This window comes from Denticeps clupeoides, chromosome 1 (assembly GCF_900700375.1).
Source record: "Denticeps clupeoides chromosome 1, fDenClu1.1, whole genome shotgun sequence".
NCBI classification, from domain to species: Eukaryota; Metazoa; Chordata; class Actinopteri; order Clupeiformes; family Denticipitidae; genus Denticeps; species Denticeps clupeoides.
In genome coordinates this window covers 35,792,553-35,808,916 of record NC_041707.1, presented here as the reverse complement: position 1 = coordinate 35,808,916, position 16,364 = coordinate 35,792,553, and the positions used below count along the sequence as shown (strand labels likewise).

The 16,364-nt window shown below is 45.6% G+C and overlaps 1 protein-coding gene across 4 annotated transcripts in view; it reads right to left on the bottom strand.

Moving 5' to 3' along the window:
* The window catches only part of pcdh7b (protocadherin 7b), a 121,979-nt gene that overhangs the window by 63,427 nt on the left and 42,188 nt on the right, over positions 1–16,364 (bottom strand). For 2 of the 4 annotated variants that reach the window (XM_028975388.1, XM_028975399.1), the window contains exon 2: positions 382–577. The exons of 1 other annotated variant lie outside the window; for it this stretch is intronic. In XM_028975388.1, the coding sequence (XP_028831221.1) occupies positions 382–577 (196 nt within the window). Of the gene's footprint in view, positions 1–357; positions 578–16,364 lie in introns of all 4 variants that reach the window. One more of the 4 variants, XM_028975382.1, reaches the window with a different exon arrangement.

Here is a 16,364-nt window from a genome sequence, read left to right as displayed (position 1 = left end):
TCCGGAAGCTGATTAAAGTCCACTCAATCTCCAGATTGAGAAAGGATGATGTGCCGTCGGTGTTTGGGAAAAAAACGACTCGGTTCAACAAGGTAAAAAAGTGTCACCAAAGGGACAGAAAGAGGGCATCTCTCACGACCAAAAAAAAAGAAATAAAACAACACAGAGAGGGGTACACAACACACAACGGAAACGGAACCTCACCCAGCGACTCTCCACTACTCTCACCGCTACTCTCCTCTATGTCTCTGCATTTCGGAGCGCCATCGGTTATTTAAATATTTTCGGCTATTTAAAATTTGGCCTTTTTTTTTTTTTTTTTTTTTAGTCGGGTTTCACTCGTGTCTTTGCCCCTACCATTTTCCATGTGCTCTGCCTCACCGACACTCCCGTCCGGCGTGGTCCTCTCGTAGCTGTCCTCGGGCAGGGGCAGGGCGCCCAGCCGCGGCCCCGTCGAGCTCTTGCTGCTGGGGGTCTCCGACTCGTCCAGGCCGCTGTCGTAGCAGCTCTGCAGCGATCCCTGGTGGTGGGGGTCCTGGGGCTGGCTCACCACCGAGAAAGTCACTCGGCGGAACGGCTACAAGAGAAGAGATTTCCGGGGGTCACTGGACTGTTGAGGGGCTTGTTGAAGGGGATTATTTTTCAGGAGGGTGGGGTGATGGGTGGTGGTGCAGACAGGACCTAACCCACAAATTCAGAACCTCACTAACACAAACGCCCGGCTAATGGCACCGTGTCCCTGAGCAACACACAGAACCCATAGTTGCTCTAAGTAAAGGGAACCTAGAATGTCGGCGATGGAAGTCAATCTGGATTAGAGCACCAGATTAATACATGGAGCTACAAGGAGGCTATGCATGCACAGCATGCTATGGGAGGTTCCCCTCCTCAAAAAAACTAATTGAAGTCTCTTTGCTGTATGTGTGTGTGTGTGTGTGTGTGTGTGACTTTTATGGGGGCCTGAGGAGTGAAAGTGAGTTGAAAGCCCACGGGACAGAAGTGCAGATGAAGGTTTAAATATAGCGGAGGAGCTCTGAAGGACGGCCAGGTCTCTCTCCGTGGGTTCACTGTAGAGCTAAAATATGGGACAAGGTGAATAAATAAGGTCCCAGTGGGGGCATGGAAGGGGGTACGAACACACACACAATCACACCTATACACAAAGCATGTCAACTTACTGTACCTGACACTTAACATATCTCCTGACCAGCAATGTCCAATGCTCCCAACGATGCATTAAAAGAACTATTTTTTTTTATTGATGTTCTAATTGTATTACTATTATATACATGGTATGAAATGTCCTTGCTTGAAAAGTTTCAGAATTATTCTTTTTTTTTAAATATATAATCGAACTAAGCTGTCAAGTTAACGGGAAATTTGGCCTCATAAAACATATTTAAAGTGACAGTGTCATAGATGTAAGAGGAAATTTCTCCATGTGTCTCATAATTCTAAGTGTGCAAAACACACGTATGTTTCTCTGTTTATTAGAGAGGGGGCGAACGAAGATGAGTCTGATGATCATAATTCAGTCAAGTCCTGTTTATTTCAGCAGGTGTGTCAGAGAGAGTGTGTGTGTTTGTGCCATTTTAGTCCTCAGCCTCTGAGACACTCGCGGGTCAAAATTACCACTGCTGTAACCCGGGGAAGTAATGTTTTCCTTAAAAACACGATACCGCGAAATTGCTGCTGTCTTGTCGGAGAGCAAAATCACCCAAATGTGGCGTCTGCCCTTTCAGTTGACAGGGAACAATAATAGCAGGGACGCTGAGGTGTCAGTGGTGTGTGTGTGTTTGCTTGTGTGTGTGTCACTGCCACCGCTAACAAAGAAGTGGTAGTGCGACTGCCAGGTATTATTTTGGCCTTTTGTGCTTGAATTACACAAACGACTGGAAAGAATGGGTACAGAAACTTCCATCAGCCCGAAGAAACTAGAATTCTGTACAAAAGAGCATCATAACAATGGCCTAGTTCGTATAATAAATGAATATGCATATAAAAATGACAAAAAGGCGGATTTTCAACCATCACACACATACACACTGTATTCATTACTTGTAAACTGCATTAGTTCAAGTCTTATTTTGATTCTGCTTGAAATCAGAATTTCAGCATCTCTAAAAATTGCAATGCAGAAAATTTCATTACATTGAAATATGTCACTGCACCAAACATTATCTCCCAAATTCACCTAATATAAGGGTTCTGTTCTAAAGAAATATGAAATGGATAAATAAATAAGGTTTTTTTCACAAATGAACCACAGTCTAATAGCCTTTGTGTCCCTGCTGCATTCCAAGACATCCACAGTGTGTGTTGTCGGTCTGATGATGGCTCCATATGTGTGTGTGTGTGTGTGTGTGTGTGTGTGCTTTAATTATAAAGTAAAGTGAAGCGATTGTCACATGTGATACACAGCAGCACAGCACACGGTGCACACAGTGAAATTTGTCCTCTGCATTTAACCCATCACCCTGAGTGAGCAGTGGGCAGCCATGACAGGCGCCCGGGGAGCAGTGTGTGGGGACGGTGCTTTGGCCAGTGGCACCTCAGTGGCACCTTGGCGGATCGGGATTACGGGGCCGCTTCCTTAACCGCTAGGCAACCACTGCCCCAGAACTCAGAAAAATTTTACATTTTAAAGCATTTACCAGACGCCCTTATCCAGAGTGACTTACAATCAGTACTTACGGGGACAGCCCCCCCCTGGAGCAATTTAGGGTTAAGTGTCTTGCTCAGGGACACAATGGTAGTAAGTGGGATTTGAACCTGGGTCTTCTGGTTCATAGGCGAGTGTGTTACCCACTAGGCTACTACCACTCGGGTGCTTGCATGTGAGTTTTAAATAAGAAGCATGTTATATGTGGTGTGTATGTATGTGTGTTTGTGTGAGCATGTCTGAAGTAATTCATTTAGAGTCCTGCCATAACCCCAGCAGGTAAAAAAAACAACTTACAACACATATTTCCTGTGCTTTTACAGGAACTTGAGTTGCTTTTGTCACATGTGTGTGCGTGCGTGTGTGCGTGTTATATTCCAAATGATCATATGGAGCGTCTATTAGGCAAATAAACTGCATAACGAATCAGCAATGTGTTTCATTAATTACAGGCTGTGTAGAGCGAGGGTGCTTGCTTCTCTCCCTTCCCTTCCCCTTCATGCACCCTCCTTCCACGCAATATTAAGCAGGACACATCACTCACTTCTCTTTATTTTCCTTCTGCTCGCTCTTTCATTCTATCTTCTTTTCATTCATTCATTTTTGATTTTGACACTATAACACGTCATTAGTCTTAATGGGCATCTGAATAGATGTGACGGTGTAACCTTTGAAGCAGTTTTGGAAACAGTGTTATGTTGGAAATCATTTCATATTGTGGATTTTTCTTGGTGAAAGTGAAGTGAAAGTAAAGGGATTGTCATGGTGATACACTGCAGCACAGCGAAACATGTCCTCTGCTTTTAACCATCACCCTTGGTGAGCAGTGGGCAGCCATGACAAGCGCCCGGGAAGAAGTGTGGGGACGGTGCTGTACTGAGTGGCACCTCAGTGGCATCTTCGGGATTCGAACCGGCAGCGTTCTGATTACGGGTCCGCTTCCCTAACCGCCGCCATTGCCCCACTAAGATAATGCCGTTTTTTTAGGCTACCAGGAGTGAAGTGCCTTCATGTACTAAAACACACACACACACACACACACACAGAGATCTGCTTTTCTGAATAATTATTTTTTACATTTCTTTTATCATACTTGGACAGCAACAGTTTTGTGGAAGTTTCTGAGAAAAAAAAAAAAACTCCCAGCAGCCTTTGGGAAACTCATCAGCCGGGTGCTGCATAATAACGTGGTAGGCTCCCCTTCCTCATTTCATTTCATTAATTTATTTCTTTATTTATTCATTCCCAGCTAATGTGGCTGCAATCTTGGCAATAAATCATGTTTCCATATAATTACAAGCACAATACAAATGAATTGAAATAAATATTCATAGAAATTTCACTTGGATAGTCAAACATTTGTTGCATAATTAAAAAGAGAACCCTGGAGGGGGAGCATTGTTTGGCTCTTTTTCAGTTCGAGAATAATGCAATAAATGATGTTTTGATATTACGACCGGCTCCCATCACCCCCCTTGAAAAGTACCATGGCCTTCGTTTCCTAATCAAATTCCTCAAACTTTCACATCCCACACAAATTAATGGAAATTTAGACAAGTTGGATGCTGGGAAAACAACCATCTGAGGCCCTCGCTCTTAAAAGGAAGAAGAAAAATGAACAAAAATATGAAAGCAATGGTGGTCAAACAAAACATATGCCAGATGGTAACAAAGACTTTCACGACGTTATATAAGATGCAACGCGTGTGTTCGCTAGTGTCACGACATTACGTCTTCTGGTTTACATAAATAAACAGACAGGAAGAAGAAGAGCGAGTAGGAACGGACTACCCAACCAGCCTCAGGCCCCCCTGTTTGAGTGTCATTGTTCTTACACCATGAGAAATTTCTCAAGATAAAAAAAAAAAAAGTTAAAACTCACCTCTATAAATAAATCTCTTTCTTTTCTTTTCCATGGCTGTTCATTCTCTACCCCGTGTGTAGGATGCTTCAGCATGATAGGAACTCATGGTGAAGTGTAGGATACTTCACCATGAGTTCACTTTAACTTGAATTAGACTCCGCTATGGATATCTTAGTACCATCATCTCTATCATGCCAGCAATTGAATTCAGCATTTACATTTTACGCCATTTACCAGACGCCCGTATCCAGAGCGACTTACAGTCAGTGACAGGCACAGTCCCCCCTGGAGACACTCGGGGTTAAGTGTCTTGCTCAGTGACACAGCGGTAACAGCAAAAACACCTTTCAAGCTCTCTTGGGGGTGAACTAGTCATTGTAACATCAGCGAACACTCTACACACTGAGAATATTGCCCTCTTACACAGAATAAATTTCCATCCATCCAGCTACATCATGCATCACCTTATGAAGCAGTCCATCTCAGTACACCACCCTGCAATTTGTATAACAACTTCTTAATGAAGGCTTTATTATTTACTTTATCAAATGACCGCTGAGAAGTGCATCAAAATGCTTATATTTATGCAATTCTCCAAGCCTGAAATGAAACAAAATCATACCAAGTGTCAGGAGGATCCACAGAAGACTCAAGGCTGCCACAACCAATGAACAATTCCTGCCCTTCTCTCTCTCATTCTATCTCTAGGTTTGTGGGTAGAGACCTATCATCAGATGCACGCAATGGCCTTCTGAAAATAAACCTGCAGGGCTGATGCCTCGCCTCTGTTCTTCATCGCTTATTCTCGATTTGATGGCATCTTGGTTCAGACTCAGCTTTATTGGCTTGACAAGGCTCTTCCCGTACTGCTGTAGCAAACACGGAGGAAACGTTTTTTGACAGAATCACCATAAATAACAAAAAATGCTCCCGTTCTTACAGCACTCCTGCTTCTGATAGCCGTCCCTGACCATCTATGTTAAACCCAAGTGACTTCTCTACCGATTAAATCAATGTCATTAAATCCCAGCAAACCATCAAACCAACCTTGTCACCCATAGAGGTTCAACTTCAAATGGAAAAAGAGCTCTGACAGCCTCATTTAATGAAATGAAAAAAGACAGCCAAGCCTAGTGCATTCAACTGTATGGTTTCTTATTTTCAGCGTGATATTGGTCCCTGTTGCTACCAAACTTTTTATATCTGACATTTACAGCATTTATCACATGCCCTAATCCAGAGCACCTTACAATCAGCAGTAACAGGGAGAGTCCCCCTGGAGACACTCAGGGTTAAGTGTTTTTGTGCCCAAATCAAGAGCAAGGACAGAATCCCTTTCCAACCCTATGGAAAAGCATGAACAGTCCAGGATGTTCAATTGGAAGGCTTCTCATTACGCTAACATCAGTATCGACCATATTGGTACCACAGACAGACCTGAGTGAAGGCACAGTTTCATGATCGGTGCAAGGCAGGGAAAAAAGGACGAATTCACACGACTCACAAAACAGGGGATTTACTGGACAACAAAAGGCCCATAGCCACTCAAAGTGGTACACGGTGCACACACAATGACCGGCCGGAGGGCGCAAACAGGATACATGTATACTACACACAACAGGTAAATACAATCAGGTAATTAGGGAGACGCAGAGTTAATATGAAACTTCTGCCCGGAACATGGAACTGGAGCAACGCATAAAGTCAGGACTGTGACACAAAAACATTAAATCCTGTTTAATTCCACGTTAGAAAGTACCAGTAAACCTTTAAACCAACTCCAATTCCAGCTAATCCCCAGAAAGACAGTGTTTTTGCACCTTGGTTTGCGCTCTCCCAAAAAAAAGTAAATTATTTTAATTCTGTTTATAAAAAAATGTATCTCCTTATTTACATTAACTTTACAGTATGTGTGAGATTCCTAAAATAGGGCCAATGCATTCCTTCCTATTACAGCTAAAGTCATCAAATCCCTACAAAAATCCTAAAACCAGCAGCAACCACACCCCACACCTGAAACCAACAACAGCCTGGGTATTTAATAAGGAAAGACAGGAAACCCCAGGACTGACAAACTCTAAAATCTCTCATTTCATTTCACTTTCTCCTGTTTCAATCAATATCGCCAAATCACAGCAAACACTAAAACTCTCTTAGTACGACATCTGACTTTCTCCTGTTCGCTTCAATATAATCTCATTACTGAAACCCATAATCTTCACCAGAAGGACCACATCCCTGGCCACAGATGGGCAAGAACTAGGTGAAGACCAGCCCCTAATGAGGAACGTTGGAAAAGTGTGGGATACCTAGACGCATGGTTCTTATTTCTCCTTTTCTTTTTTCATCCTACATTTTTATGTGTTCCAGGCGCTCCCCCCCCCCCCCCCCCCCCCCCCCCCCCCCCCCCTGCTCTTTCAACCGTCCTCCCTGGCTTGCTCTTCCCGAATGAGTGATTGAGAGGGGAGTGTACAGACCTAGCTGATTAAAACCTTGCCGATGCCAGGCTGAATGAAGGCGCCTTAAACGGCCGCCTTCCCTAAAGTAGAAACACATGAGGTGGGCGAGAAAACCCGGAGCCAATCACGGGCCCCTGGACGTAACCTTTACCTGCCTGCGCATGGTGGGCTCTGAATTGGTCCAGGCTGAGCGGCTGTCAGGTAGAGATTATGAAGCCTTCAGGCTAAAGTGCTGTATCTCCCACGGTCGAGCACTAATCACCGGGACAAACAGACAGCACCATCTGATCTGAAATCCATTCGAAAAGTCAACACCGCCAGACGCTGGGCATTGTGGGAGACGGCCATTAAGCGTAAGGGCTCCCCTTATCTGATCATCAAACACGGACAGGCACCGCGCGCACACACAATGCGCTGAACACACAAGCTGAGGCGAGGCATGTTTCAGAGCGGCACCAGCTGTCTCGGCTGATGAATGCCGAAGGGATACGCTATGCAAAGCGCGCATCCATTACGCTGGCGAGGCCATAAAATGAGCCGATTCATTTCCTCAGCCACCGTGAAGTCTAAATGTGCAGCACAGCTGACAGGCACAGGGCTTCCTTGTGTGCGCAGAATAGGTACTGTAACCCAAACTCGGCTCCGGTTTGGCCTGGGGCGGCCCGACGCGAACACTTAAAGGTGCGCGGGGCCCTGCCTCATCAGCCTTGACATGAAAAGAGGCTGAAAAATGAAAAATAAAAAAGAAGAAGAAGAAGAAGAAGAAGAGGGGAGTGAATTGCAAGAACAGCGATCCGGTCAAGTCGAGTTTGTCTCCCCTCCTAAAGTCTTATGTCAGCAAGCAACGTTAATTCAACGCGCCAGCTTGCAGTGCGTCTCTCTCTCTCTCTCTCTGGTCTGTCTGTCTCATTAGACGTGTGAGGGACAATAAAATGGGAAATAAAGCACAGTCTGGAATGGGAATCCAGTAAGGCGCGGTGACTTGGGTTTTTAAATATTTTTTTTTTGCTAGTAATGGATTTTACCTTTGACCCTATATGCATTCAGCCAAGCCATAAAATAAACTGTAATTTGTTTTATGCTACTTTTATTGTTAATCCCTTTTATTTCTTCTACAAATTTATTTTTTTAATCCTCTTTTTTTTGCATCACGGGATACTATCTGATTCTCAGTGTTACGCAACATGCTATAATAGTTTTCTTACTTGGAAACTAAAGCCTCTGTAACACATCCATGATGACACCCGTAGCAATTATGAATCTGCACCAAAAATATCTTCTTGGCAATAAACGACCTAAAAAAAAATTGTTGTAAGCAGTCAAGATAATTCAAGACCAGGTCCGCCACCATATAGGTGCAGCAGGAATAAACTCATATTAAAGAGGCAGGGGGAAGTATTTGTAAAGAAAAGTCCCGCGGCAGCTGCGGAGATAAGAAAAGTCCGTCTGACGAAAAGCGAACATTATCGGAGACAAAGCGAGCCAAAGCAAACGTCTCTTCTCAAATTCTCCCTTTTCAGCAGTTGAGATTTTTGGGTGGAGGTCAGTGCCGGACCTCCACAGGTTCAGGGTGGGGGTAAGAGGAGGAGGGGCGGCGCTGGGGCGGGGCGGGGTGTTTGTGTTGGCCCCGCGACTGAAGGAGGATTGGGTGTCAGGCCCGGGCTGCGGGATCACCCGGCACGTCGAGCTCCATTTACTCCCACCGCTCAGAACTATTCAGAATGTCTGTGTGTGCGTGTGTGTGAGGCGAAGGGAGTGGGCGGCGCTTAACGGAATCTATCCGTAAATAGAACAAAAGGAAAAAGGGCCGTTCTACAACACGTTCCACATCCGAGACTCTGAATGGACGCTCTGAGCGCATGTTGTCCTTTCCTTCACTCCAGTGACTTGTTTTTTAGCAGCCGGTCAGGTGTGTCTCCGTCACCTGCACACGTCCCTCCGGTAGCCCTGTGATCGTCCTTGTGTCACATCAGCCTGAAAGGCCACTTCACAATAGCGTTCTGATATGCTGATTGCGGGTTTAAACACTGGCACAAAAAAGAGCAGCCGCTGAAGGAAATCCAAAAATTCCCTTCTGGTTAGTCACCGCGGTGCTGAAAAAAGTGGCCGATGTTGAGCAATCAGGCGCTATTGATTTTCAAAGCTGGATGTTCTGACTTCGGTCCACTTTTTCCATTACCTCCTTTTAATCTGCGCATGGTTTAAAAAAAAAGAAAAGAAACTACATTCTTTTTCCTCTAAACAGTATTATAAAACAAAAAAAAGGGGATTTTTGTATGACTGTAAGCGATCGATGCTGTGACCTTGAACTCTGGATTAATTCCATGCCGTTGTTCCCCAGGGTGTTTGCTGACCCTTTATTGCTCCTCGTTTAAAGGTGAACATATATATATATATATATACACACACACACACACACACACACACACACACACTGTACAAGCCAAAAGTCTGGACACACCTTCTCATTCAACGTGTTTTTTTTTTTTTTTCATGACCATTTACGTTGGTAGATTCTCACTGAAGGCATCAAAACTATGAATGAACACATGTGGAGTTCTGTACTTAACAAAAAGTGGAGACCTGACCTCCACAGTAACTGGACCTGAACCCAATCCAGATGGTTTGGGGTGAGCTGGACCAACAAGTGCTAAACACCTCTGGGAACTCCTTCAAGACTGTTGGTGACGACCTCTTGAAGCTCATTGAGAGAATGCCAAGAGTGTGCAAAGCAGTAATCAGAGCAAAGAAACTAGAATATAAAACACGTTTTCAGTTATTTCACCTTTTTTTGTTAAATACATAACTCCACATGTGTTCATTCATAGTTTTGATGCCTTCAGTTAGAATCTACCAATGTAAATGGTCATGAAAATAAAGAAAACACATTGAATGAGAAGGTGCTGTATAGCTGTACACATTTCTTTTGTTTAAAAAAAAAGTTAATAGGAAAACAATTGAGGAAAAAACGAAGTTGACGCTTCTCCTTCACCCCCGAATTCAAGTTCTCTCCCTCCGGCGAGGAAGTGTCATATTCAAATCCGGCTATCTGCCGAAACGTGATATTTCCCCTTGGTCCCTTGCATCCTTTCCCCTTTCTGTGCTCGGCCTGGTTTATCTTCTGGGCTCCCTCCCTCCATCTTGCTGGCTTCGTAACCAGCGTTGCAGCCGTGCGGCCGGGACAGAAGCCTCTGGAACATTTTTCGTTAACATGCCTGATGAGTGTTTAAAAAAAATAAATAAAACAGACACAAGGAAATCCCGCTTTGTCCGCCTCTCCCCAAACTCCGCCAGCCCCCTGCCCCTTTATAAGTCCCAGCTAAACTTTTAATTGCTCTTTAACTGGCGGATTAAGCAAGGCAGCAAGAGATTCCTCCCTCCCAGAGGAAGAATTCATGCCTTCAAAGGCTTACGTGACCTCTGACCTCCGGTGAATGGGAAAAACAGAGGCGTCTTCGGGGCTTCTCCTTTCTTTTTTTTTCTTCTTGATGAGTGCCATGGTATTATCCCCCCACCACCCTCACTGCGTAATGAAATATATTAATCGGGTCGTACCATTAACTTCTTGAAACCCATCCGGCTGCAAATGGCTCGGCTGATCTCAGGTGACGCGGGGGGGGCCGTTCGCAGAGGCTCTTAGGTGGCGGCCAAAAAGCCCATCTCCCTCACGACACGGGCGGAGTATAGCTTACCCACAGGAGCGGCCGAGACTTCCGTTCTCCGGTTACGGGACGCTCACGGAGGTCTTGCCCCGCCGTCTACCCGCTCCGCCAGACAATCGGACGCTGGCGTCTCGCGTGTCCGTCTGACAGCTGAGCTGTTAATGTCGGTGAGTGACAGCCGGCGCGGCAACGGCAGACAAGGCTGGCGCGTTACCTGCGCATCAGCGGGTGCGAGGAGAGTCGGGCGAAGGGGAGAGGTCAAGACGCCAGCAAGGCCGTATCTGATTTCTGGCGCAGTAATGGTAGTTGAAAACGATATTATCATCTTACATTTGAAAAAGTTTGATTCAGCTCAGTTCAGAGTCGGGCCACCGCCGTCCAGATGTCCGGTGGTAAATATTTGGACTCTTCTTGTATTGTGAATCAAATGTGAATCAAAAAAACGAATATCACAAAAATCATATCAGGTGTTTAGCACTTGTTGGCCCCTTTGCCTTCACTCTGTGGTCCAGCTCACCCCAAACCATCTGGATTGGGTTCAGGTCCGGTGACTGTGGAGGCCGGGTCTCCACTTTTTCTTAAGTACATAACTCCACATGTGTTCATTCATAGTTTTGATTAAGTTTTCTCCCACTGGTGAGGAAGTGTCATATTCAAATCTGGCTATCTGCTGAATCATATTGGTGCTATGCAATCAAAATTGTGAATCAAAATAATGCAAATCTATGCAAATTTCACAAATATCACTGAATAAAAACAGTACAGCTAGCATTTGTGAATATTCTTTGAATCACAATCGCAAAACGAATATAGCAAACTCCAAATATGCAGTACCATGTATTTCAGAATGAAAATGTGAGAAAAAAAAAAAAAAAACTGCAGCTATGCATTTTTACTTAATCCGAATGCGGAAACGTAACTAGGAGGAACCAGTCAAAACACAATTAGTAAATGGATCGTCAACGATCCAGTTTATTTGAACTAATTGGACGTTAGTACGCTCATGAAAGGATGCCCCTCATCTCTGTCTCCTGTTGCGCCCAGACTAAATACACTTCCCAGTGAACCCAAACATGGAAAGGTCATGGCATTTCAAACTGAAAGAATTGATATTTAATGCTAGGTCATAACTTGACATGAGTCAAAATGACCTGTCCATCGTCGAACAATAGGCTTCGAGCGTCAGTCTGATGGGTTATTCTGGAGGTTAGCAGAATTGTAGTGTGCCATTTTTTCATTTCGAGCCAAAATGACAAAACGAAACAGGGTATTTGTCACATATCTCGTATGCAAACCGGTCAATACCGAGCACTGATTGGCCGGTCCAGTCTCCTCTCACCTCTCACTGCAGGATACAGTCTCTTCAGAGGGCAGGATGTAATAGACACTTAAACACAGGCCCTTTTGAAGAACTCAAGCTCGCCGCTTTTTAACCAACAAAATGTTGAGCGCTGTAAAAACAGGGCGGCTTTTCATCAGCAGTCATGCATCACGGCCGCCTGCTCATGGCTGAGATGATGGCATCTTGTCCTGGCCTCTGTTCAACTCCAGCCTCGGCCAAAGCAACGACCGGGAAAGGAAGGCACGGGACGGGGAGGGTCCCTCCTCGGCAGCTAATTCACCGGCTAACAGGGCGGGCTTTACTGGGCGTTGCTAATAGGTCCGATAAATAGCACTTTATTTACAACCTGCTGCCACCGATGACTGATAACCCATATTCGGGGCGGCACGACCGTTATCCAAGGGAGGGATGCAGTCAAAAATAAATAAAAAAATCATCATCATCATCACAGGATTCATCTGCGCACGCGAGATGCAAGAGAGCGAGAGAACTGAACCAGCGAATCGGCGTCAAATTGACAACGGGGAATCGGACCAATTATCGTTCAGCCCGACTTCAGCGCTTTAGCACCTGACGATTTTTACAGGTGCAAATATGCATGCACAAACACACACACACACACACACACACACACAGACAAGCACGTGCCCAAATGCACAATGGCACAACGAGCACAAGATGATTACCCCGGCAGCGATTAAGAGAGCAATTATTTCTTAATTAAGAGTAGATGCACGCACAAACAAACCCGGTGTGTGTGTGTGTGTGTGTGTGTGTGTGTGTAGGCAAGAAGGCCTCTTGCCTACCAATGCTGAAGGCTCTCGCATTGTGAAGCCGCACATGCACGCCTCTTTTCTTCGCCTCGCTCTCGCGCCTCTTTTCTCGCTCACCACGAGCTCCTGGACTGTCATCACTACCTCTCTCTCCGTCGCCTCTCTCGCTCTCGCGCCCTCCTCAATTTACCCCATCTGTTCCTCTTTTCCGCTTTCCGTGTTCACACAGTCCCTCACTGTTTCTCAGATTTAATGAAGAAAAGACCCTCAGCGCAAAAAAAAAAAAAAAAAAGAAAAAGGACGCGGGACGATAACGAAATGAGCATTGCAGTAGGGGGGACAGGGGGGAGGGAATAAAGAGCTTCTGCTGAGGTGAGACGAGATGAATGTGGAAAAAAAACGTACGTGTGTTTGGCCTCAGCCCAGACAAACCCCCCGAGCGCGACGGGCCCGGGGGCAAATTGAAAGGCACAACAAAAATTCATTTTGGACGGAGCCGACGGCCGGCCCCCTTTTAACTGACAAGTCCCATTTCCTCCTGACGCACGAATGCAAGACAACCACTTACTTGCCCACAGAAGAGCTTCTCAAAAAAATAAAAGGTGTATTCGTAGATTTCTTTTTTTTTTTTTTTTAATCTTCATGCTGACATTTTATTAGACACGCTTAACACATTTCTGAATTGTGTAATGGTGTTACATTGATTTGGTACATATTGCTGCTGTCAACATTAAGTCATTGTTCATTTGTGATTATTAATACATATTTAACACATAGCGTAACATAATTTAACACGTAAAGTACCACAGCAGCATTACGTTGGTGTCTGACCTATGACCTATGGGAAACCACAGGGTGGTAGTGGCCTAGTGGGTAACACACTTGCCTGTGAACCAGAAGACCCAGGTTCAGGTTTTTCAAAGATCCGTAGATGCGTAGGAATCCAAACTAATTATTTGCTCAAAATTGAATATCAGTATGCCGCATGAGTATTGCATTCTGGGATGTGCGAATGCCTACAAGCTTCTCTGACGTAACCATTTGCGCACATAACCCATCGGCCCGGCTGAGATACCTAGTTTCCTCTTCAAAACAGCAACCCCCATGCCCTATCAGATGCTCATTTCTAAAGATAGCCCATGGGGGTAGGAGCTCGCTTCCTTCCCAGGCTTCAAAGCGGCGCCGCGCTATCGCTGGATCGCATCGGTGCGAGATGACGACGAAGACGATACCTAATCTGCACGCAGGATACCTCAGAACCTTCCCGGGGTGCGCGCTTGGCACCCCCCCTCCCTCTCCCAGCACCCCATCGCTGCATCTCGAAGGGGTCCAAAACTCCAGGAAGGGGTGCTAATCTCAGAAGCCACCTAATTACAGGAGAGCTTGTCCGGCACGGCGAAACGAGTTGACAAAAAAAAACATCAAAAGTTGTCACGGGTTTTCCCGGACGTGGTCACTTAAAACAAGGTCCTTCAAAGCAACGACCAGCGGGAAGAGGGAGGCCAGGAGGCGATTTCAGCTTGGCGCGTGAATAATTGAAGCGAGCAAAAGCAGCGTTTACATCTCGGAGAGATGAGCGGTTTCGGAGAATACAGATTTGCCAGGTCAGAGGCGAAACACCGAAAAAGCACTGTAAACATGGCCCGCTAATGGGAAGATCAAGGAAGCGATAACGCCGCTGATCGATAGCGCGGGTGATAAATTATATATGGCCCCTCGTGATGAATTACTTTCTTAACCCGCCGTTTAATCCCGCGCCGGCCCGGGAAACCGGAGAAGAGGGGCAACTGAACCCCGGCTTGCAGGAAGGTCGAGTGAAGGTAACAGCTCGGCAACGGCCCCGTCCGCCTTGTCCGTCTCCACTTCTCCGATCGCCTTACGAGCATCGGTCACATCAGAAGGAGTCACGAGTTGGCGCACAGAGCCCTGGCAGATCGGGTGACGCACTCCCCGCCCCAGCCCCGACCCCCCAAAAAAACGAGAGCTTACCGAGCTCGCTAACGAAACCGGTTTTGCTGCCTGCTAATAAAGTGATATATGAAAATCTCGGAAGGGAGGAGGTGAATACCCAGGCCAATTAGGCGGAAGAAGATTTTATTTGATGCGCTTATTGATTCCTGGGGCTATCTTGTAATGAAGTCCACGTCCTGAAGGTACCGATAGCTCAGTAGAAAGGACACAATTGATCCGCCAGTCTGAAATTTTCACTTAAATCAATCACCCCGCCGAGCCTTTAAAGGCCACTGCCCGCGACGTCAAGATAAAGCCTACAGTGGCCACGCTCCCGTCCTAATTCATGGCTTTCGCGCTCATGGCCGACGTAGTGAGGTGCTACGCTAACGATGGTCTTACGAGGTTGTACTAATTTAAATCCCTGTGCAAATTAGTGGGCTGGTCTTGGGCATTCTTATGGCTTTTCTTGGCCTACGTTTATATATGCAAATTCTTGAATGCTCATCAAAAGCATACAGTCCAGTGCAAAATACTGTACCACGGTAAAATAATTACATATTTTTTAACTTCTCTTTCAAATGTATTTTTCGAATACTTGATTATATGTGCAGGCTATATATGTACTGTATGTATGAGATGTTGCGAAACCAGGCCAGGCCTAATGAAAACTCAATACGATGCGGCTAATGTACTGTAACCGCCTCGAGACCCTCCCGACTGTGAACAAACACAAAATGTCCAGATGGCTGTCATATACGAGAAAAATCTATTTCACCTCTAGAGGGTATGTTCACATTCAGACCCAACGAGCACTGGAATATGTATTTATTGGTTATGCTAAGCAAAAAAAAAAAACTCAAAATAAATCATTCAATACAAACACACACAGACCTGTAGACTTTATTCACCGCATTCATTCCCATCAGCCAGCAGTCATGTACCGAGCACAAAAGATAAGTCCAGTCTGCGTGAAATGGATTTGTGTGCATGTAAGCCTTCAATGGTGCAAGACTTTGATCACTCGGCTGTCAATCTGATTCTCAAGGCAAGGCTCAGACGTCTGCCCCCGCCCAGGCTCCCTCCGTTTGTGCAAGACGGGGCAGGCGCCGAGTTCGTCGCGGCAGCCCGGTATGAGCGGAATGGCTAATTTCACCACCGGCGGCTCAAACACTGACTCATCTCAGCCGTGTCACGGGAGTCGCGTCCTCCCGTGACGCATCGGGCCAAATGTTGCAAACGCACACCTCATTAGAGCAGGGGAGTGGCTCTGCTTTATCTGTGATGGCTGTCCCTGACAGGCCTGTTCAGGAGCGATGGAAGGAAGACGCATACTCAACTGGAGGCATCACGAACCAGATGGTTTTTATTAGTAGAACGGAAGCGTGATCTGGCACAAGCTGCAGTCTTCTACAATTTAATACAATTTCTCTACCATCATACTACTGTATTGGCAGTCTTGGTTGGAAGAGACACCAAATAAGTAAGACGGGCTACCAAATAAAGAGAAGCATCTTACATGTTGTAAGATCCTAGAATCCAGTTCGGAAATCATATGTCCAAATGCATCCAAATTTACTGGCTAGATTGCCCAAATAAGGGTTGGTAGTAGGCTAGTGGGTAACACACTCACCCACAAACCAGAAGACCCA